We start from the raw sequence: 23808 nt of genomic DNA, 5'->3' as shown, positions 1-23808 counted from the left end.
AGTCTATAGCTCAACTGTGGACGCTGATAGCAGTGGTCAAGTCCATAGCTCAACTGTGGACACTGATAGCAGTGGTCAAGTCTATAGCTCAACTGTGGACACTGATAGCAGTGGTCAAGTCTATAGCTCAACTGTGATCACTGATAGCAGTGGTCAAGTTTTTAGTTTGTGTGCAAGCACTGATCAAGTTCATATGTCATACACAAGCACTGACCAAGTTCATATGTCATACACAAGAACTGATCAAGTTCATAGGTCATACATAAGCACTGATCAAGTTCATAGGTCATACACAAGCACTGATCAAGTTCATAGGTCATACACAAGCACTGATCAAGTTCATAGGCCATTACACAAGCAGGCAAAGAAATTAAAAAAGTTCAACTGAGTCTTTTATCAACAGGCTTCGATTTCTTAAAAAAAAAATCTCAAAATTCGAAAGAAGTTTGAGTTTTATTTTATTTGAGCAGTCAAAATTTGAGTTATATCTCACACGTAAGTCCACTTGATTTTTTTTAGAGAGAAATCCAGGTCAGGTATTAAGACTCTTATCGATTACAACTTGAAAATAAATCATTCGTTTTCAAGAATGGACTAGAGAGCTGCGACCAATAAATTCGTAAGAAATTACCGCTGAAAAAGATCCTATATCAATAAACTTCTGCTGATAATAGTAATTAAAAGCTTCCTGATACTATTTCATTCATTTTAGATCGTCTTCGGTCGATCTCGTTAGGTTACTGAAGTAGATGAAATGACATTCGCATTGTCCAGCACTAGTTTGTATCACTGCATGATAGTTATATTAAGGAATTTTCAATTTAGCAGTGTACAGTGTACATATACTAGTTTTTCATAAATCACCATGCATTATTTTTATCACCATATGTTTTGATGTTGCAAGCATTCTGGCTTGCAGTTGCACGTATTTTTTCCAGCAGAATGACGGTCTATCGTTGTAAGTAGTTATTTCGTTCCGGATGGGGTGGGGGGGGGGGGGGTGTATGTGTGTGAGAATTAGACAGTATTGTAAGGTCCTCCAGAATCTCGAACTTATTAAGAAGGCCGGGTTTTCGGGGGGGGGGGGGGGGGAGGGGGAGGGGTACCATAAGCACAAATAATACTTTTAATGGTTGTTTGGTCGTGATACATTGTGATTGTCAGAAGCTCCTCTTGACATAGTCGATTCCCTCCTAATCCCCATGCTTTCTCTTAAAAACAAACGAGAATCCGGACGGTTTTTTAGGTGATACCTGAACCTTTTTCATTATTTCAAGAAACATTGCTTGCAGCATGTTAGATAAATTTTAATTTTTAGCGTAAATACCAAATTAAGTTATTATAACGTAAGAAACAATACATTTATAAGGTATTATTATCAGACAGTCACGGTTTGTACATCTTTTTAATTTCTCATTTCTTTATTGTGAAAAGAGTTCCTTGATATAAAACAATATTAAAAGGTTTGGAGTGGAGGCTGCTTATTTAAGGATGGAGTTTCCTCGTATTCTACATAGACACGTAGAGATGTAATATTTTGTTTGCAAAAAGTGGAGAATGTAAACATTATATTGACACACAGAAAGGGGGGGGGGGGGAGGTCGGTTAGTTCCATCAGTGCGGGCATAAATTGTATATACCAGTACTAGTGATTTATTTATAAATTTTGTCCTAATTTGAAGCATTGACACTACGTATGAACATATTTATGATATTTGATAGTATAAGTAGACCGAATTTCCTCTTGTGATTTTAGCAGTTCACGGGGGAAATTCCCAAAAGCGGCGTGACACTCCAAACAATTTGCCGACCATCTGGTGTTTCAGCAATATATGCACAACAGTATACGCGGTTTGGAATAACTTCTATAAATTCCATGATAAAAATTTGAAACTGGGAGCTAATAAAATGTTTGCACAAGTCCAAAAAATTATCAAATGTTCAAACAAACATTAAAAGGGTGTTATTTTCACTTTATCGATAATCTCAATGTTATCCTCATTTATTACCATGTGTAACGGAAATGAAACCATTTACATTGCCTGCGCTTGTGTGTGTTGAATGTAGTGTTATATAATACATGTTGCTGATGCCTTTACATTTAGTATTTTTGTGTATGTTTCGAACAATGAAAAATTAATCACGTTTGTTGCTAAAAAAAAAATTCGTATATTTTTCTCCATGTTTTTGTATCACTGCATTATATTTTGAACCAGAGTGCTATGATGATGTCATTGGCATTGCACATGTAATATCCTGAGATTTATTTTTCGCCCACAATGAGGAACTATCTATATGGACAAATGAGAAAGACATAAATGCCTGTATGATATTACAAATTAATCATAATTGATATGAGATTTTAGCAACATAATGACGGTCATCAATGTTTTCTTCCAAATTAAATAGTATTCCACTCCCCCATCAAATGATACATACATGTAATGACGGGATTTGGATAACCGTACAACTTCATCATTCCTTAGAACTGTCCGGCCATTTCCTGTAAAACAATGCATATTCACTTGTTTATCCTAAAAGAAATGTTGTGGAGAAAATTTGATAAATAGTTTTACACTAAGACAGGCTTGATTACTGCTATTCAGCAGTAGGACTAAACTGAATCCTGAAACCCCCTATATATTTTAACGATATTGATATACATGTTCTTCCGGTATGTATAATTGGTCAACATTGCAAAAACTCACTATTGTCTTGGTCTTCCTGGTATTTTGCGAATCTACGGCAACTAGTAGTAACCGAAATGCCACAGTATTGACCACAGTGCTCTAATACTTTTAGGGATTGCACATAAACCCTAAAAACTACCCTAAAACCATACCGTTCAGAAAGGTTACGAGTCTTTACGTTTTTGTCGGTATGGCACTCATTTTATCATGCCAGTTTTACCCATCTAGAACACTGGGATTGCCTTCCAATAGTTTTTAAACGGAGACAGTTTCCAAGGGAAACGAGTTATTTACCGATATATGTATATGGAAAGAGAATTAAAGTTCAATAATTGATGATGCACTATTAAGTGTTTGGTTGTCAACGTGCTGGTGGTCTTCATGAATGTTTGATATAGCAATACCAGTACACCCAAATTACGAATAAAAGTCATTTCTGCAAACATGTTTACATGGCTGTTGTACTTCATACTCTCTTATTGAACTCCAGTATGATTCACTTCATAGCTAGCTACAGTAATGTACAACTCTCCGATTTTTTTAATTTCTGAAATAGCTACATTTCCATAGGATCTTCGTAATGTAAAAAATACTTTTTATGAATAACCTACGTGTATTTGTGTCTAATGAGCACCAACTTTGCACTTTCAGGCACAACTCTTTCAGAAATAGGTAACAAAACCTCAAACTTAATCTGTAACCCATTGATATACAAAAAGTTCATGTATATTTTTTCCATAGCTGCTAGGATAGCCAACGAAGTCCGGAAAATCAAATGCCTGATACACTCCATAGCTTAAAAAAGACGTCAATAAATCCCAAAGTCAAAGTTGATCTGTAACAATTGATATAAATTCATGTATAAATTTTCAATTCACGTACGCATACACACTCACATGCTGATTACTATAGGCAGACATGTAAATGGGTCAAATGCTGTCTGACTTGGATTGTTAGGCGGTTCTTGGCACAATGATTTTGACAACGAATAAATCAGTTTACCTGATCAAGATTTAGGGTTCATGGCAGGTGTGACCGGTCGACAGGGGATGCTTACTCTTCCTAGACACTTGATCCCACCTCTGGTATATCCAGGGGTCCGTTTTTGTCTAACTCTCTATTTTGTATTGCTTATAGGAGTTATGAGATTGATCACTGTTCATTATCTTCACCTTTCACGTAATGGTGTCCTCGTTGCAGGTCACCCACCTATTACGGGTCCCTAATTGTTTGGATCGCTTGACAACTTGCTCTGTATTTCTTCAACACATATGTCATAACATCCTATCCAGTAAACACCTTTATATTCTATATGTGTGGGTGGTAGCAAATAGTGTTTTCAGAAACAAACAAACCGAAACGTCATGCCATTTAAACAACAACTTACAGATCCCTACAAGTACATGTAAATACTTCCAACATGGAAACATAAACATCGACTCCGTGACTGTAGGAGGGGTTTCCATGGAAACATAAACATCGTCTCCGTGACGGTAGGAGGGGCTTCCATGAAAACATAAAAAATAATACGTCATACCACATTGTAATGAAACGTCCCACCAGATAGTATTTTGAATGTTGGATGTTTAAATGCCGGGTGGTAGGGTGTCGGCACTGGGTTATGTTTGTGTGTTCCTGTTTCATGCAACCTTAAAGGTGTTCGTTTAAGTAAGTATAACTGCTATCCACTTCCTTAACATTTGTTAAATATTGAAAACAAATCTGTGCAACTCATCTTAAAGAATAACTACATGTATTTAACACCATGTGTAATGAAGGAAACAGGGATACTGGTACCGATAGCCTCGTGATACGGTCCTCGCTTTTGCGGGTTTATATTTCGATCTCGACGACTCGTGAAACTTAAGACTTTCTGTACCGCCGTTAAAATACGATTAAGAACTCTCACTGCTACGGTCGTGAGCGTTTCGTATCGGTCAGAATTTGTCACACTTCACGTATAATGGGTGACGTGTCTACATAGTAAAAACAATCTCAAGGGGGATATCAAACAACAAAGATGAATTGCGAGAACGACACAAAACCAAAACCTTCATTCGAGCTGACTGGCAATCCAACATAACCACGTAAACAGCGGAGCCGTGGTTTTGTGAGTTAAAGTTTTTCGTATTGAAGCGTGGAAGCATCAATTAAGCGAAATACGACTTACTTCGTGCTTAAACCAAACATACGCCGTAAAACAACGGTTTTCATAAGGGGTGGTACTGTATCTCCGTCACGTATACTGGGCTGCCTCGGGGAGCTACAGTTCTGCAGCTAAGTGTAAATAATGTGTAAATTGCTGAACTCAATACTCGTTAGGTTTACTATGATACCTGTATGTTAGCATCATAATGCATGTTCGCCTTGAAATTTGTTTGTGTTTTATCCACATTAATGCGACAATGAAAACGAAAAAGTTCCTCTGACCTGGGTTATATTGTGTACAATTTCCCCTCTAGTCTGTGTCTAACTTCCTGAACGTATTTCAAGTCTTTAAATCATCCGTTGAAGGCCAAAGCATAACAATATCATAATCTATATCCTAGAGATATTTCTAGTACGGTCATGTCTTGTCTATCTGCTAGATTAAAATGAAATATCATGTGCGCTTACCGACAATTAACGAAAGTGTCATCCTCTACACAGAAACGAAATAAAATAGCGGTTTTACAAGTTTAAATGCGTAATTATTTTGAATGGTTTAATCAGTGCTCTTAATTTGTATCGCTATTTAAATCTTTTTTTTTATTATTATCGTCAGCTATACTTTATTGAAGAAAAAAATCTAGTGGTATATTATTACGCCGTGAAATTCGGTATATATGTACCTACATATAAATCATAACACTCTGGGGACGAAAAAAGATGCAGGATTTCTATTTTTCTTATCCTTTTCCATTGAAAACTGACACGGAGAAACTTCCGGTGCCTCTAATGTGGCTTTCATGAGATCTGTTCGGTCCGATGGCATTGTGAAACTTTAAACAAATCGCTGTCAGCCTTTGACATTTCTACACCTAATATTATCTCGTGGACAAATCGGTCATTTCTGCTATGGCATCGATGTAAAATTCTCGTCCTGAAGATTATCTCAATGCTCTATCCTTCATGAATGATTAATATATTTTACAAAATGTTCGCTGATACGGTGTCCTATAGTATTTTTAACTTGCATATGATACTGTACTTTCAATATTGTCTTTTGGTCATCATTATATATATCTTTAACATTTATCTTTTTCTCTCTGAATCTACCCATGCTGATAACTTGTTCTATTTTTTTCCCTCTCCATTCACAGTACAACATAAATCTTAAAAGACCCAGCCGGATCTAGACTCCGTATCGATTCTGTGCTTTAGGTTTTTCGATATTTTTTTTTTCAGATTTGATTTGGCTTCGTTCATCGACGGACAGTGGGGTTTGACGTTGAAATGTATCATTGGAATTACTTTTGGACTTTTTTGATATACATTAATTTCACATTAGCGACATCATCAGGAAATACACAACGTACAAGCGAGGCCACAAAGTAAGTTTTTCTTACATTAAAATGTTAAAGAATCCAGAAGTTTTGTTCAAATATTGAAATAACAGTATTCTTTGAAAGAATTTTATAATTTATTGGTACTTAGACAAAAGTGTTTAACAAGTGAAAAAATAAAATATTGAATTATCATATATATTCGTCTTAAATGAATTTTGAAAAGATGACTTTATGAATTAGTACGTTATTGTAGTGTAATCTATAGATTTTAAAGGTGCAACCCGTGTCTAACCGTGTATAGTGTGTTGTTCGGGCACTTGTTCAGCCCGTGTCTAACCGTGTATAGTGTGTTGTTCGGGCACTTGTTCAGAGGCTAAAAATCTTGTAATTTATTGTTCAGTGATATTGTTATTGTAAGTTTAGTACTCAAACCATCAGAAAATATTAGGTTTTAAAAGATGAAAATTTAATTGACATCTATAATTATATTAATTCAAATTCATGTTCCAAATTGTAACTGCAAAATTTAATAGGCGGTAGCAAATGCAAAATTTTCACCATGACAACAGTCGTGTACATTTGGAATTGGTTACCATCCAGTAAGTTCGAAATTTACAATATGATGGTATTATTGAATTCAATTTCAGTCCCCTTAAAGAACTATCGTGGACTTTCATAGGGAAGTCCACAGTACAGGTGTGATGCTCTTTCTTCTTTATCTAACATATTATTTGAAGAAGAAAAATCCGCATTAATCCATCGTGCATTTACATATTTTGTTATAAGGAGTATCGTAATTTTTTAAAACTAATTTGATTGTGTAGATGCGAATTTTTTTTTTAATTTTCACTTACGTATTATTATTATTATTATTAAATGCCCGCATAAGCTATCATATAGTGTGCGTTCTTTGTGCATTAAGAGAGAAAGAAATATAACACGGCGTGTTCAATCAGAAAATTACTTTCGAATGTACCAATTTGTTCTTTATTTGCTATTGTTTTCTCTCGGATAATTAGAAACCCGATAATGAAAACAAATTGCGCGGTGGTGGACCCCAATTCAGGCTCCATAGATAAGGGCTTTCTAAATAAAGATCACCACAGGATCAATAATTTTGCGATACAATCACAGATATTGAAAGAATATTTATGATACTGAAAGAGAGGCGTAAATTCAAATTTCTTTCATCATGAATGTACCGGTGATTAATGTATATTTCTCATCCACATCCAAGAGCTACGAGCGGCTGCCCGGCTCCCTGCGCTGGATGGGATTACACGTTTCGTGTGCCGAAGGATCTTTGAAATCTGTTTGAGGCTTATGTCCAAACAAGAAACTATGAGCATTATTTGATAAATAATGTACATTTCGCTTGTAGAACAATGCTAAATAACTGCTGATGACTTTAAGACTACAAAATCAACATTTTCATGCGTTCCTTTTATCTCCCACTTGATGTCCAATTTCGTCGATCTGCAAGACCGATAAATACAATTAGATAATTTCAGGGTTTGTTTTCGAACTTGAAAATAGTGGTATAGTAAAATTCTTCTTCAATGCATATCTGCGGAGATCTAATATTGCTTAATAAATGAAGCATGATTTAATTTGATGTACAACTTGTATCAAAATTCAAGTAAATTTCCCCCTCATCCGATCAGGTCTATCTCAATACATATTGAGTAGACAAGTTGTGTTAATCTGGAGACCAAAAAAAAAGGTGTAGCTAGTAGCCTGCTGCTAATTTTCTCTCTCTATCTCTCATCTATTACACAAAATTGTACCGTATGCATTCTTTCGCTCTTTTGTTTTCAATAAGAACTAACTTAATCTCAACGAATGAAACAAGGGGTATTAATATTGACTAGTTGCTGATCCGAAAACAAACTTACGCTAGTTACAATGATTGATATTTTAATATAAAAACCTCAAACTTTATCAGAGATACCATCTGACGTTTCCTAGTCAAAAACCGCAAAGACAATAATCCATGACCGTAAGCATATGGAGAGAATGTTAACCCTATTTTAGATCAATGCAACTATGGCTGATGGCCCCATCAAGGTGCATATATTTAAAATGCATCTTCAAGGTTTCCGGTTTAAAATCCCATACCGATTCTAGGCAACCAACAGAAAAGGAAAAATCGGTTCACAAATTTGCGACGGTGAGATAATGCTCAGGAAATTAAATTTTGTTAAAATTCTGAACTCATAATGTAAATTAGGAAAATTGGGTTTGGGAATTTTTCCTGAGTATACATTATAGCTCTCTGTGCCTGGGAATTGTTTTTGGACACGTGAGCGCGCCACAACTACGATGTGGTACCTTCCTCCTAGATTCACGTCTTCAGATGATTTTTAAACACGAGGCCACTGCGTCTCTGTGACCGGTCGCGGTGTCCTAAGGGTTAGGGGGGGGGGGGCATTTCAAAACCAGGAGGTTCAATTCCGGGGTCAAGAATTTCAACATTATAGTCACAGGCATTTCGTATATGACCTTCACGGTAGGCGTTGCCACAGTGAAGAACCCTCACTGCTCATTGGCGGATTTTAGGCGGCACCCCCCTCTCTTAATTTTTCCAAAATAAATGCAATTATGTTTTCTTTATCGAAATACAATTTAATTCATAATTTTCATGGAATACACGTTGCCTGGATTTTAAAAATCTTCAATAAGACCTTTTCGACGATTTAGTCTTCAAGCATCTCTGTTTTAAATTCATCCTGATGAATTACACCTTCAATGTTTATGTTATATCTACGGGTTAGTAAAATTTTCACATGCATTGGACTAGTAAATCTGTCATATTAACTAGCCAGTATTTATTGTGTCTCAGAAATGTTTTCGTGACGACTGATATCAATTTAATTTTTCATAAATAAAGTGAATCCAGGTACATGAATTGATGACTGATTAAAATAATGAATATGATCACCAAAATATGAGTCCATGCCCAATTAACATTTTATTTAATGTGAGATCAAAATGTTTTTCTGAGTTTCTCCGTTTCGGTAAAAAATATGGACGTCAGCTATGTCTGTACATGATGAAAGATGCTAGACACAGAGAGCCAGCAGCACTATAGCAAGCATGATTGGATGAATTAAAAATACATTGTTTTCACCCAAATTAGGTAGACTAGACTGAGGCAGTGATATCGACTTAACTTTTTTGTTGTTTTTTTTTAAGCCACGCCATTTCCAAAATAGAAATTGAATTGAAGCAAAAATACCGTTAAAGATAAAAGCAATTTATCCATAAATGTTTCTGGAAATTGAAGTTATTTTTTATAGATCAAGTGCATTTCCAACTAAATTTGTTGGTTTTACGGGGACAAGACTTTTTAAAAAAAAAAAAAAAATTGTGAAAGACCCCAAAGAATTTTTGAAAAAGATTTGTAGGTTAATAAAATACTATTAAATATTCCCCTCAACATTTCTCGCACAAACGGTATTTCTGAACGAATTTTTGTTGTGAAACTAAAAATACTACTTGATTACAAATTATTAATCTTAAATTAGGAAATGTGATACTGATATAGGACTTATGCGTACTAAAAAAAACCGATTAGCTTTATGCCAGATTTTGTTATCAAAGTACTTTAGAACGTGGAAGCTTCCAGGGCCCTGGTGTGACTAAGGGTCCCCTGATCCCATGTCTCTCATTTTTACACGATCCCTTACACTCAGTTCGCCATTATTCTACGATCAGAAGCGTTATTCATAGGTCTAAGATTGTGCCACTTCATTTAAAAATTGGTTACATCTGCATGCGAGTTAAAGATCCTCAAATGGTACGTAAAAGAACAGTTGCCTATTACCACCATGCCGCAACCTTTGATATATATTGTACAGCATGGGGTGCATAACCGCCACAAACGTCTACAGAGTACATTAGGTCAATATAATAGTCCACGTACTGATCATTCCGCTATGTGTAACTAATACATTGTACTGTAGAACACGGCTACATAAAAAACTACTATAATGATTTCATGCTTATAGCGAAGTGATTTTCATTACATGTAGTTTTAAAACATACATGTATTATGGACTTACTGTATATAACGAATCAATATTGTTAGTTCCCGGCACTTCGCTATAATCGTATTTTACTGTACATACATGTACGCATGTAAGAGTACCTGTATATGATATTATTAATCCACCGTTGTCTACAGACTCAGCTTGCTACTGATCACAATCGTTCAAACATGTCCTCTATAGGAATTTACCTCTACAGGAAAAGCGTAATGTAGGAGTTTCTCTTTCAAACTTCGTTATATCATTAGAATGAAATAAGATTCCAGATGCCGTGGACCGCGATTAGAGTTTCTATTGCATTTCTCACGAGAAAAAGCGATAGTCTCGTGTCAATAAATATAACTAGGAGGTGAACATAAAGACCTAATCAACTAATAATTCTTCGATTTTAAAATAGAATTTTTATAGCCAATGGATCTGCTATTTTAAAACAAATAAATACATGATACCTGGGACTATTCTCTTTTCTTGAACGCCTCTGGGTTCTTGATCGATCGCCACACTAAAAGCTCAAGTGATATCAATGCTACTTTATGCATGTAATTGCTACACTAGCGATTGCTGATTCTAGTCTTAAATAAAATGGTCCAAATAATGAAATAAGTCAAATCAAAGTATGTTGATACATTTTAATGGAGATTAAAAGGTCTCTGAACGACCAATCTACTCAACTTGATTCCGCGTTCTGTTTTTCTTGTGTTTGATTTTAAAATGATAATGACGCCGATTCGGTGAAGAAAAATTAATGAGACGTCACAGAAAACTTGGCCAACCCCGTCGTTATGGGGTTTTAGTGCATCTAGTGCGCAAAAACATGCTTAATTGCGAATTACCTGCCAGTTCTAGACGCTAGAGATGATAATTTAAAGTCGAGCAGTAAGTCAGTGAAAGGCGGAGACATCCGTGACCGGAATCTTTTAACACATGGTACCATTTCTTTTTGGCTTATCAAACTCACATAAAAGGTATTATGATATTATAAAGACCCCCGCAGACATTTATTTTTTCCTGAATAAAATTGAAAAAAACCCCACTGTAATATTTGGTGTAAACTGCAAAAACAAACATTCTCACAACTATATCCAGTTCATACATGAGAGAAACAAACATTCTCACAACTAAATCCAGTTCATACATGAGAGAAACAAACATTCTCACAACTAAATCCAGTTCATACATGAGAGAAACAAACATTCTCACAACTAAATCCAGTTCATACATGAGAGAAACAAACATTCTCACAACTAAATCCAGTTCATACATGAGAGAAACAAACATTCTCACAACTAAATCCAGTTCATACACGAGAGACCGGCAAATTTATGTTTGTTTTACGTCCCTTAAAGAATTCTTTTCACTCATATTGAGACGTCATCAGCTGTAGATGAAATACCCATGCTTGTCGCTATTGGCCCCCCAGTAAGGGTTCTATATTGTGGTGGTCTGTTTTTGAATGGGCATTTTGATTGACCATTAGAAATACTTTAGTCAAGCGTTATGAACAATAAAATGGAAAAATAAAATCAGAAAAGTTTCAGCTCACATTTTGTCTATGCCCCCTTAAGGTCATATCCGAAAGACCCGCGTCTCTCACTGTTGATGACACAAACGGTGCTTAAACTAACGACCTCCCGGTCACGAAGTGAACACTCTAGCCATGAGCTACCGCCATCGGTAGGTTAAATATGTGTACATGGGCAATGTACATGTATGAACAGTATTTTGAGGCCCATTGGAAGCTTAAATGTTCTCTGATATTAAACAAATATAGCTGTTTCATCAGTACGAGGTCTATATTTATTAATTTTTTTTTTTGCGGTTTACGGTCGATATTATTTTGCGGATTTCACGTTTTCTTTTATTACATTTAAGTGAGTGAAGTAAAATTTTCAATATCTTATTCAACAAATATTTATCATCAAACAAGTTTTTCATTGGCCGCATGGCTGTCTCGTAGGTGTTTTTGTTGCACGGACAAATTCTATTCATATTACGATTTCAGCCCGGTTTGAGCGTTGCACTGAATAAACCCGATCGTAAAATCCTTCTAATACACCTCCATTAAATAGTGTTCTTCTATTAATAGCTAGCGAGGTTTAGGAATTTTTCGGCCAAGTATACAGGTAACAAGACGTCCCCTGATTTGATGTGTATGACGGCGCTGCTGTGCGATAATGATGTGTATGACGGCGCTGCTGTGCGATAATGACGTGTATGACGGCGCTGCTGTGCGATAATGACGTGTATGACGGCGCTGCTGTGCGATAATGACGTGTATGACGGCGCTGCTGTGCGATAATGACGTGTATGACGGCGCTGCTGTGCGATAATGACGTGTATGGCGGCGCTGCTGTGCGATAATGACATGTATGACGGCGCTGCTGTGCGATAATGACGTGTATGACGGCGCTACTGTGCGATGATGACGTGTATGACGGCGCTACTGTGCGATAATGACGTGTATGACGGCGCTACTGTGCGATAATGACGTGTATGACGGCGCTACTGCGCGATAATGAAATCACTACATGTTGAAAGTAACGTACATGTAATTGCCAACGTCAGGAATTTTTCACTCGCATCATGTAGCAATCCATGTTAAAGTTATAGGGTTTTCTCCTCTTAATCTTATGTCCCAATTACCTTGAGAGGTTATGAATTGGCATGATGGAAATTAATTTTGACAACGTATGGATAAATTATATCGTATTTTCGCGAAAAAGAAGATAGGCTAAGAAGATGGGTTGAATGTCTATTCTTCTGGAGTAGTGTTGACCGGGTATTTAAATTCCACGTCGATGTACCCGTGCGCTATGTTTTGTAAAAGATGCCAGGCTTCATGAAAGAAATGTATAAAATAGACACAATATTCAAAGTCTGATTGGGTTTGTTTATTTTCGATACTTTAACTGCTTAGATAATTTTTCAGAATCGCTCTCCAATACACCTTTATTACGCAGAGCGACTGCAATAGTCACTGAATCAAAATATTCACGGTGATCCAGAAATGGTTCAATATCGTACAAAATGCAATCTTTCTCCGTCTCTTTAAATCTATCTATCTATCTATTTATCTATCTATCTATCTACTTACTATCTATCTATCTATCTATCTACTTACTATCTATCTATCTATTATCTAAATATCTAACTATTATCTATCTATGTATATATCTATCTATTTATCTATCTATCTATTAACTAAATATCTATTTATTTATCTATCTATTATCTAAATATCTATCTATCTATCTATCTATTATATATCTATCTACTTACCATCTATTTATCTATTATCTAAATATCTATCTATTATCTATCTATATATCTATCTACTTATTATCTATCTATTATATATCTATCTATCTATCTACTTATTATCTATCTATCTATTATCTATCTATCTACTTACTATCTACATCTTACATGTACCTGCGTATATCTTCGTTATACTTGGAAGGAAAAACATTAAACGCAAAAAAGGGGGGATTTGTCGCCGAAAACGAGCAAAAACTAATACAAGTGTGTCGTGAAAAACAGATTAAACCATTAATATAAATCTGAAATTTATAAATTGGCTTAATTCTTGACATTTACTAGTCTCCGTAGCCGTTTATACGTGTCGTCTGCTTACAAAACGGTGTCGGTAACTTGCACACATATTGTAGAAAAAACACCCTTAAGCTGTTAACAGGTTAATTCGCGGCATATTGTCATCAAAGTTGAGTAATGCTTTTATATCCTATAAAATGCTACATGTCGTGGAATTCAGAAAACATGATCTTCAAAATACAACGCTCGGATAATTTGACCTAAAATAAAAAAACAAAATAAAATGGTAGAATTATTTCCACTTTTGATGACTTGTTTACTCTTAACGTGTTGTCCAAAGCATTTCTTAATCTTACTGCAAAATATGAACACTGTATTAATATACCAATGAAGACAGGTCACTGTATGTCTGCTGAACTGACGTCACCCCCCCCCCCCCCCCTCCCAACCCCCGGCCAAACAAGGGAATTGCCAACATTGTGACGTGTCATTTGCACACGACCCTAGCGCAACGTTTTATGTGGGCATTGTGTTACCCTTGATAGAGGAGTATTAACTTTTAAAATACGTGGATTTCGCAATTAAAGACAAAAGAATATATAATATTGAATTATTTTTAGAAAGAAATATTGCTGAAAAATCAAGTACATGTAGGAGTATAAAGTGTTAATTTTGTTTTGAAAATTTATCTGTTCACATCATTTTAAAAAAAATATACAATACAGAAAATATCAGACATCCTTGTCAATAATACACTGGGATCATTCATCTGTACAATTTTATTAGCGAATTAAAATTTAGGGTCCTGATTGTATTGGAATGTCACTTACATATATTTTATATATTTTCAGTTTGATTGAAGCATTCGACAGAGCAACGCGAGAAATCCGTTCTGCCAGAGCCTCTATACAGGAAGTTCAACGTGAAAGTAACCAGTTACAGTTAGTATAGTTATATCGAATATACAGTAGAATTGTGTTGTCATTTCTAGTTTACCAATAGGAAGAGATTACACTTCTGAACAGTTATAGGTTGTATATTGTTCATCGTCCCGATCGAGAATCTTTCTTTCATATGGAGACCTCACCATTGCCGGTGAAGGGCTGCTCGGCGTTTGTAAACACCCTTTGAGCAGGAACGGGTCTTTATCGTGCCACACCTGCTGTGTCACGAGGCCTCGGTTTCTAAGGACCGCCCCATTTAATTGCCTCTTACGACAAGCAAGAGATACTGAAGACCTATTGTAACCCGGATCTCCACTTTTTCTCCCCTTGCAGCAAAGTTGCCTTGGGGACACAAGGCTATAGTTGATTGCCCTGTATATACTCGTATAAATAAATGTTTATTTGATATATACATACATGCAAACATACATACATAAATACCAAGGATAACCCATGGACGCTCGAAAGCTTATTTCCAATGGGGTCCTTTGATGTACGGAAGTTTGCGCTGGGGGGGGGGGGTGGCATTTATGAGTACCCAGAGGAAACCCAAGTGTCCGAGCGGGCCATACCCTCTTACATACAACCACTCCCGATCACGGGGATCGAACTCGGGTCGCAGCGGTGAGAAACGAGAGAGCTACTCGTACATCTATGTATATTCAATGGATTTGCAGAAATGTTAGTCCATCAAAATTGATTTTCAAAGTCAGATCAAGGTCATTGGAGAAGAAAGGTTTTAAGTATATCAATGAAGAGCTTCACAATTGAGTGTATTGCATTCAAAAATCAGTTACTTAGGGATAGCGCTACCACAGTCTAGCCTAATGTCACAGTCTAGCCTAATCTCACACTGTAGCCCAATCTTACATTCTAGCCTAATCTCACAGTCTAGCCTAATCTCACAGTCTAGCATAATCTCACAGTCTAGCCTAGCGACTTCATCTGTTGAACCTTTTGAGGGCGCCTATCCGCTACGATAGCGCAATCAAATCAACGGTTGTGTTCAGGACACACTAGTCAGTGGTGATCAGACTTACAAACCACACACTTAAAGAAACCGAACTAAATCGCCAATAACTCGTGTCTCACATGACAGTAAAAGCAAACTTTAAAAAGGAAAGAAATCCAAACACAAAAAATAAATTCGAAAGTAGATTTTTAAAAAAGAGAGACTAAATTCGTATTTACCGATATTATGATGATGGAGTTAGAACGAGTATATATGTATTTACTTTCATTACAATTTCCTCGGGCATTTGCACTCTTGTAAAGACAAATCTCAACGTTTTTAAATAATGATAAAATCTGTTGGGATAAATTCATTTTATATTACGATTGGTACAAATGTTCAAAATCTGGTTATACTTCTTTTTTTTACAGTAATATCAATCATTTAAAGAGGCATGGACACGATTTGAACTGAAAACTTAAGTTTTATTTTCCCATTTTTGATTTTCACAATGTTTAACGAAGGTATTTCTAATGGTCAGCAATTTGTTGAGTTACAAGAGAGATATATCACTCACAATTCTTTGTTATGTAAACAAGGCTCATGCCATGTCTTTGTTTACGTATAGATAACTTAATAGAAAATAATTATGTTTAAAGCAAAATACGAAGTGACAAACACTAGAAACTGTTTAATTGTGTTCAGGATTAACTTGTAATTTGAAAAAGTTGTTTTAACCCATACTTTTACTAGTGTGATTAACCTACACATAATGTATGTATGGTCTTTTAGTTTTTGGTATCTCTGTTTGTCAGTTTGTCCGTCCGCAAAAACTTTTAACCGTGGCCATTGAAATAGATGGTGATAATGCATTCATGTTTCACACGTGCATTCCTTGTGACAAGACCTTTCCTTTCGTACCTAATTGTTTGACCTCATGACTTTGGAGTTTGACCATACGAGACAATCAGTATTTTACAAACACATCTTGTTCCAATCACGTAACATATACAATATGATTCTACTGAAATTATTCTCGTTGCAGAACAGATATGTGCAGGTTTGGGGCGGCCAACAACCATGCCTGTGGCATTGCGATTTTCGACAGTCGTAATCCCGGAAGGAGAGAGGAGGAGCTCGATAATTTAGATATGAAATCCCCAAAACGTGAAACTAAATCGTTTAAACAAAGACGAGACAATCCACAAACAGAGGAGGAAAGGATAGCGTATGTTGACTTTTTTTTTAGCGTTGAATTATCAGCATTACGTAGATGTCAACTTCCCATATTTGTGTAGTAATATGTCATTATCACCTGCATGTGGTGTTTACCAGTATCTTTCAACTGGTTCGATACACAAGAGCTTGTTCTACGTATGGTCAGTTTTTAGATCGAGGCAGGCTACTGACAAACAAGTTGATGTTACAGGAATTTCAACAGTCTTATTGAAAGTCAGCATTTTGTAAATTCTATGGTCGTTATAATGATTTAATTTGCAAATATAAGTTACTTTTCATTTTTCATACATGAGCCGAATGTTGTCTGATGTGTATCATACCGATTGTTAGGCCGGGTTTTTTTATTTTGCGTAATGAATTTGACTATGGATTACTCCATTTACCTGATCAAAATATAGGGCTCACAGCTAGTGTGACTGGTCGACAGGGGATGTTACTCGTCCCAGGCACCTGATCCCACCTCTTGTATGTCCAGGGGTCCGTGTTTGCCCAACTCTTTATTTTGTATTGCTTGTAGGATTTATGAGATGGATCACTGTTCGTTGTCTTCACTTGTTCTTGGATATTTATTTAATGAATTTACCAGAATGTAAAACAGTGCCAATTTTGTCGGTAATTTGCGTAAACTAGCTTTCATTTCCTGCCTTCTTGAAATCCTATGCCACTAATTCATTTCCAAAGCACTATTGTGATCACAGCTTTTTCCTGTTTGAAACTTTTCACAATTTGTGTCCTTAAGTAGATGCCACATTTCTTTTCTGCAATATCTCTAACTGAATTTGCAAAGATTAGGTCAAGGAAAATAGCAGGGAAAGAAAATTAAAGCTATTAATGTTTAATTTCGGGATCTGTAATTGTTCGTTTTACGATTACGTCTGTCAGCGACGTGCACTTCAATTCATAAGACCACAGTTTCACGCGTTCGTTTAGTTTGTATTAGACCTGCGGTACATAAATAGGAAAATCTTTTTTAGCTTACATGAGCCATAGACTCAAATGAATTTATATATTTTTTTTTATCAAACTTTGTATGTTGTCTGTCTGTCTGTTTGTATCTTAGCATTAAAAACACAGGTCATGAAAATATTTGCTGGAATAAAATCTGCAAAATTGGAACGTGATGATTGGAATAAGTAATTACTATGTATGCAGATTTAATTCCGATTTTATTTTCGTGTAAATTTTATTCATACATAAAATAAACTATGTAGCTACTAAGATCGAAAGAAATACGAAATGTTATACTGCTGTCGTGTACTTTGTGTCTGATCAATATGAAAGTACGCTGATGACGTCATAGCTATCCATTGAGTAACGATGCCAAAAGTCCGATTTTCCTCTGTCATACACTGAAATAAAACTGCAAAAATATAAACACTATGTTGCATTCTTCTAGAGCCCTTTTATACAAAGGTAATAAACTAAACTACACAGCAAATGCTGTTAGAACCGTTTGTTAAGAAACATTTTTTTTTTTAAAAAAAATCTGAATAATATATAGAATGTATAAAAGGATTCTTTTGATAATCTTCAGATGAAGAACAGTATAGACTCAGTTTGAATGAATGTGTAACATCCTAGTGTAAAATCAGTTTAAGATTGTGCACATTTTGACTCTTTCAGCCATGGAATGGCAATACTGGAGGTTTTCAAGTTTTACTTCCCATAAGTGAACGATGTACCCCGTGGGCATTTTATTAAAATTTCCCCCCACATGCAGCCAATTTCATCTAATTTCGTCAACGTGAGTTTCCAGTCCTAGAAAGACACAACACATTAAAGACACTGTGCCACGTTATGAATTTTTCATGAATCGACAATGTCTTTTTAACCTGTTTACGATTTCGGTTTTCTAAACTTTCATTTCCAACGTTCTTTGGATAATCTTTGTCAACGAATACATTTAACAATATTTTGTTATACACCTTCCTTATCTATGTCAAAACACAAAGAGATTTACAGTTATTACTGCAATAAAGAGAATGCACTGAAAGAATTATCGATAACGATAAATTGCTAATACATACATGTAGTATTCCCAAAAATCTGACAGTTTTTATAAAGGTGTAGCTAATAGAATAAACTTGTTTGCTGTGATTCCACTGACCGTGTGCTGATGCTTTGTCATGCATTCTAAAGCGCGTGATATCCTCGTGTGTAGTTAGTCCTAATTCGGCAAACAGTTGGTAAGGGTATAGTCAGTGGTAATGGAACATTGCATTCCTCGATGGAATGATAATTATATTATCATACAAGCAACGGGAAACTCCGTAGAAAAAGATATGTATACACAGGGTTTTTTTTATGAAGATCGTGACTGCAGTTTTTTGTTATTGTTGGTTTTTCAATCTTTGACTGAGAATATTGTTGGAAACCATTGTAATGATAATAAAACGTATGTTTCATCGTTTCAGTGAATACATCGCAATTTTCTGTATTTGTAGAACTGCTCTGTATTACATTTAGCATAATATCTTAATGGATTATTTCAAAATTCCCATGACACATTAACCGTATTAGAATGGAAATTATTATCTTATTGGGGATGCAGTATGCGATAGACAAAATAAAAAAGTGGGGACAGAAAATCTTATTTGAAAGAAATTTTATCGTTGCGTGCTCAACAAAATAGAAAAAACTGACAGTTTGTGATTACAAGTGGTTTGGACCATGAATGGCAGTATAATTAAAACAAATGTTCCATCAATGAGAGCTTTCGTTTCCTCTTTGCAGTCTGCATACCCCCAAGACATTTCATCCGGAACTATTAGTAGCCATTAGATGTATCTGCTTACGTAAATGACTGATGCAAAATTCAAACGAGAGATATTTCGTGTCACGTGGAGCTTTTAAACTTTTTTTATCCAAATCTGACACGTTCAACTCTGTTTTATTTAGAGATTAAATAAATGTCAATATATGTTTGGTGGTATCTTTTCGTGTGACAGTAGATATAGATTTTCTCGTTGATTAACATTGATTTACTAAGGCACGCGTATGGTATCTTTTATACAGGTACATCGCTAAATTAGCAAAGAGACGCCAAGATATGGACAAAATATTGGAATTGCTGGATGAAAAAGAGAAAAGCATAAAAGTGTTAAAGTAGGTATACTTTTAAAGCGCATGCAAAGAAAAGAACTGAAAAATCGAAACATATCTTTTTACAATTACCGCAAAGGACTGGACATGCATGTATTAATATATTCATATGTACGGAATAACACTTCTTCTGTTGGTTGCTTGACTATTCACAACACACTATCCATGTGGAATAATGGAATGTCTTCATATTGACAGAAAAAGGACATGTGCAGTTGAGCTAGGAGGGGCATGCAGGACGGAATGGGCCTCGGCAATCGCTGACCAGTATTATTACTTAATGGGACCTCATGGTCCCGGAAAAAGAAGAAGACGGCGGTCACTGTACAATGTACTGACGGGAAAATTATCGCATATATCCAGTAAAAACTGAGGTACTCCGAACAGACATTGTAGTGTAGAGTGTACAAACTCCCATTGTGACCGGTCAACAGGGAATGCACACTCCTCCTAGGCGCCTGATCCCGCCTCTGGCTTTTTCCAGGGGTCCGTGTTTGTCCTGCTCTTAATTTTGTATTTTTCATGGGATTTATGAGATTGATCACTGCTCGTTATCTTTACTTCATTATTATTATTATAATGTTTCACCATCAGTTTGTATTTAGAATTACAATATCAAAATCATAGCTATTTATATCTTACACCAAAATGAAAAGCTGATAATTAGAGTTCGCAGTAGCATAGCATTTTGTTTAATTAAAAGTCGTTACATTGAGCGTTCACAACTCGCATACGAGTATTGCTAATTAGACATTTCTTTTTTTTCCAGAAAATGAACACCTTCAGTTCTGAACCAAAGTGATGCGCTTTGTACATCTGTGATCTCCTCTGAACAGAATCGGCTTTAACAAAAATATAAATGGATATTTCCTTGTATATACTATCATCTTTTTTCATTTATTTTCTTCTTATTCTCTACGTTATCTTCTTAGTGTGTACAAGTCTTATTTTTACAGCATCGCAGTATATCATATTATATGACATATAGATTGATAATGTATGAATTGTTTTAAGCAAAGTTAAAAATATTTCACAACGTTATGTAATTTTTCAGAGAAACAACTCAAGTAATCTTTATATCTCGATTGTTTATGATTTTAAGAATTTTAGAAGAATAAAGAAACCATGTGAACTAAGAAAAATATTTTCTGAACTGTTTACTGGGGTGGTGTTTTTTATGCATGTTTGTGTTCCTTAAATCAACTACCAGAATGTTGACAATTAGCATGTTAAGAATGCTACAGGGATTTCAACACTCTCGTTTGAAGTTTATGGTCGTTAAAATGATCTTATTTGCATATACCTGACCAGTGTCGTTATGTCCAATGCTATACCAATTGTTAGGCTATTCATTATATACTGACTTTAACTACTGCTTACTCCGTTCACCTAATCAAGATAGAGGGCTCACGGCAGATGTGACCGGTCAACAGGGGATGCTTACTCCTCCTAGGCACCTGATCCTGTCTTTGGTGTGTCCAGTGATCCGTGTTTACCCTACTCTTAATTTTGTATTCTTTATGGTATTGATGAGATTGATCACTGTTTGTTATCTTCACTTTTCATGTGCATGAATGCAAAGCAAGTTGTGTTGGCTAGATAAGTACACCGTGCACTAACAATGTTGATTCCTTATCATGTCCAAGTCTACAGTGATGCAGATCCAAATTTATCCCTAGAGGGCACTAATACCTTAACTTTACTAACGTCTTACAGCCCTTTATTATCCCTAGAGAGCACTAATACCTTAAACTTACTAACGTCTTACAGCCCTTTATTATCCCTAGAGAGCACTAATACCTTAACTTTACTAACGTCTTACAGTCCTTTATTATCCCTAGAGAGCACTAATACCTTAACATTACTAACGTCTTACAGCCCTTTATTATCCCTAGAGAGCACTAATACCTTAACCTTACTAACGTCTTACAGCCCTTTATTATCCCTAGAGAGCACTAATACCTTAACCTTACTAACGTCTTACAGCCCTTTATTATCCCTAGAGAGCACTAATACCTTAACTTTACTAACGTCTTACAGCCCTTTATTATCCCTAGAGAGCACTAATACCTTAACGTTACTAACGTCTTACAGCCCTTTATTATCCCTAGAGAGCACTAATACCTTAACCTTACTAACGTCTTACAGCCCTTTATTATCCCTAGAGAGTACTAATACCTTAACGTTACTAACGTCTTACAGCCCTTTATTATCCCTAGAGAACACTAATACCTTAACGTTACTAACGTCTTACAGCCCTTTATTATCCCTAGAGAGCACTAATACCCCGGTACCTAACTTTACTAACGTCTTACAGCCCTTTATTATCCCTAGAGAGCACTAATACCTTAACGTTACTAACGTCTTACAGCCCTTTATTATCCCTAGAGAGCACTAATACCTTAACTTTACTAACGTCTTACAGCCCTTTATTATCCCTAGAGAGCCTTACTAACGACTTACAGCCCTTTATTATCCCTAGAGAACACTAATACCTTAACTTTACTAACATCTTACAGCCCTTTATTATCCCTAGAGAGCACTAATACCTTAACATTACTAACGTCTTACAGCCCTTTATTATCCCTAGAGAGCACTAATACCTTAACCTTACTAACGTCTTACAGCCCTTTATTATCCCTAGAGAGCACTAATACCTTAACCTTACTAACGACTTACAGCCCTTTATTATCCCTAGAGAGCACTAATACCTTAACTTTACTAACGTCTTACAGCCCTTTATTATCCCTAGAGAGCACTAATACCCCTTACTAACGTCTTAAAGCCCTTTCAGATCGCATACTGTAAACATTTTGTCTGTCCGAATGATGCACAGTCCACTGTATTGTGTAGAATTTAGAATGACGTGCAAAACGTATAGTGTTAGCATGGTGGTAAAAGAAAGTTCAAATCCCAGTGCATAGTCAGGTGGAGCAGTACAGTATTGATAAATTGTGTACGCAAGATCGTAAATACACGTACATTTAAAATCTCGCGAGACCATGATATGTTTAAAATATGAACAACTCTTTTACTTCTGTGCTATAATAGAATTCAAAATATCATATACCTGGAGGTGATTTTAGAGATGGTGTAAATTCGGGTATTACCGATAACGATTGGATGCAACAGAAAGAACAGGAAATTATGCAGTCAACCCGAAATGAAATTTCAATGGAAATTTTTCAAATTATCGTTTGCATCATAAAAAGCAGACAAAAATGTCAAACAACAAATGACAGACGAGTCCATTTGGAAATTTTCCAAAAATAAAATATGCTACATGTATTTATAAGTGTATTTTGAATTCCCGTGTTTTTTGCTTATCATCTAATGCATGGTATGTACTTCAGTTGTTTGTATTCTCTGGGTAAGTGGCCCAAGCCACATACATTATATACTTTTCTAGACTTCTTTTTACGAGAGCTCCACTAACGTGGTATTTACGATATTACGCATTGCACGTGGGTTTTTTTTTTAATTCAGTTATTTAAAGAAAATGAAACAAAAATGTCTATGCTTCAGAAATAAGCATTTTGCTTCAGTTTTTCAACTAGGAAATGGTCTTAATATGTGTCGCTCGCTTTGATAAATACGGTATTATATGACAAGTACAAAGTAAAAACATGATTGATGAAATATCTGAATTTAAAGTCAAACTCATTTTTGAAGGCATTGGTTTTATTGTGCAGGAACCTCTGTAGTTTAGTACACTCGCTTTGCAACCAGGAAACATGGGTTAGATTGTTGATGCCATCACTGCGTCAAACCTAAGATGTTTAACGTATTCAT

General features: G+C 35.7%; 1 protein-coding gene across 4 annotated transcripts in view; it reads left to right on the top strand.

Moving 5' to 3' along the window:
- Positions 1 to 21158, top strand: part of LOC125648180 (uncharacterized) — a 31805-nt gene extending 10647 nt beyond the window's left edge. For 2 of the 4 annotated variants that reach the window (XM_048875139.2, XM_056142470.1), the window contains 6 exons: positions 6078 to 6223; positions 14631 to 14720; positions 16721 to 16903; positions 19930 to 20019; positions 20215 to 20390; positions 20786 to 21158. In XM_048875139.2, coding sequence (XP_048731096.1) covers positions 6126 to 6223; positions 14631 to 14720; positions 16721 to 16903; positions 19930 to 20019; positions 20215 to 20389 — 636 coding nt within the window. In that variant the 5' untranslated portion in view covers positions 6078 to 6125 and the 3' untranslated portion in view covers position 20390; positions 20786 to 21158. Of the gene's footprint in view, positions 1 to 4252; positions 4359 to 4617; positions 4974 to 6077; positions 6224 to 14630; positions 14721 to 16720; positions 16904 to 19929; positions 20020 to 20214; positions 20391 to 20785 lie in introns of those variants that run through there. The other 2 variants (XM_048875140.2, XM_056142471.1) reach the window with 2 other exon arrangements.
- Positions 21159 to 23808: the final 2650 nt, after the last annotated feature.

This window comes from Ostrea edulis, chromosome 6 (assembly GCF_947568905.1).
Source record: "Ostrea edulis chromosome 6, xbOstEdul1.1, whole genome shotgun sequence".
Lineage (NCBI taxonomy): Eukaryota > Metazoa > Mollusca > Bivalvia > Ostreida > Ostreidae > Ostrea > Ostrea edulis.
The sequence above is the reverse complement of the archived record's forward strand: the minus strand, read 5'-3'. Positions and strand labels throughout refer to the sequence as shown.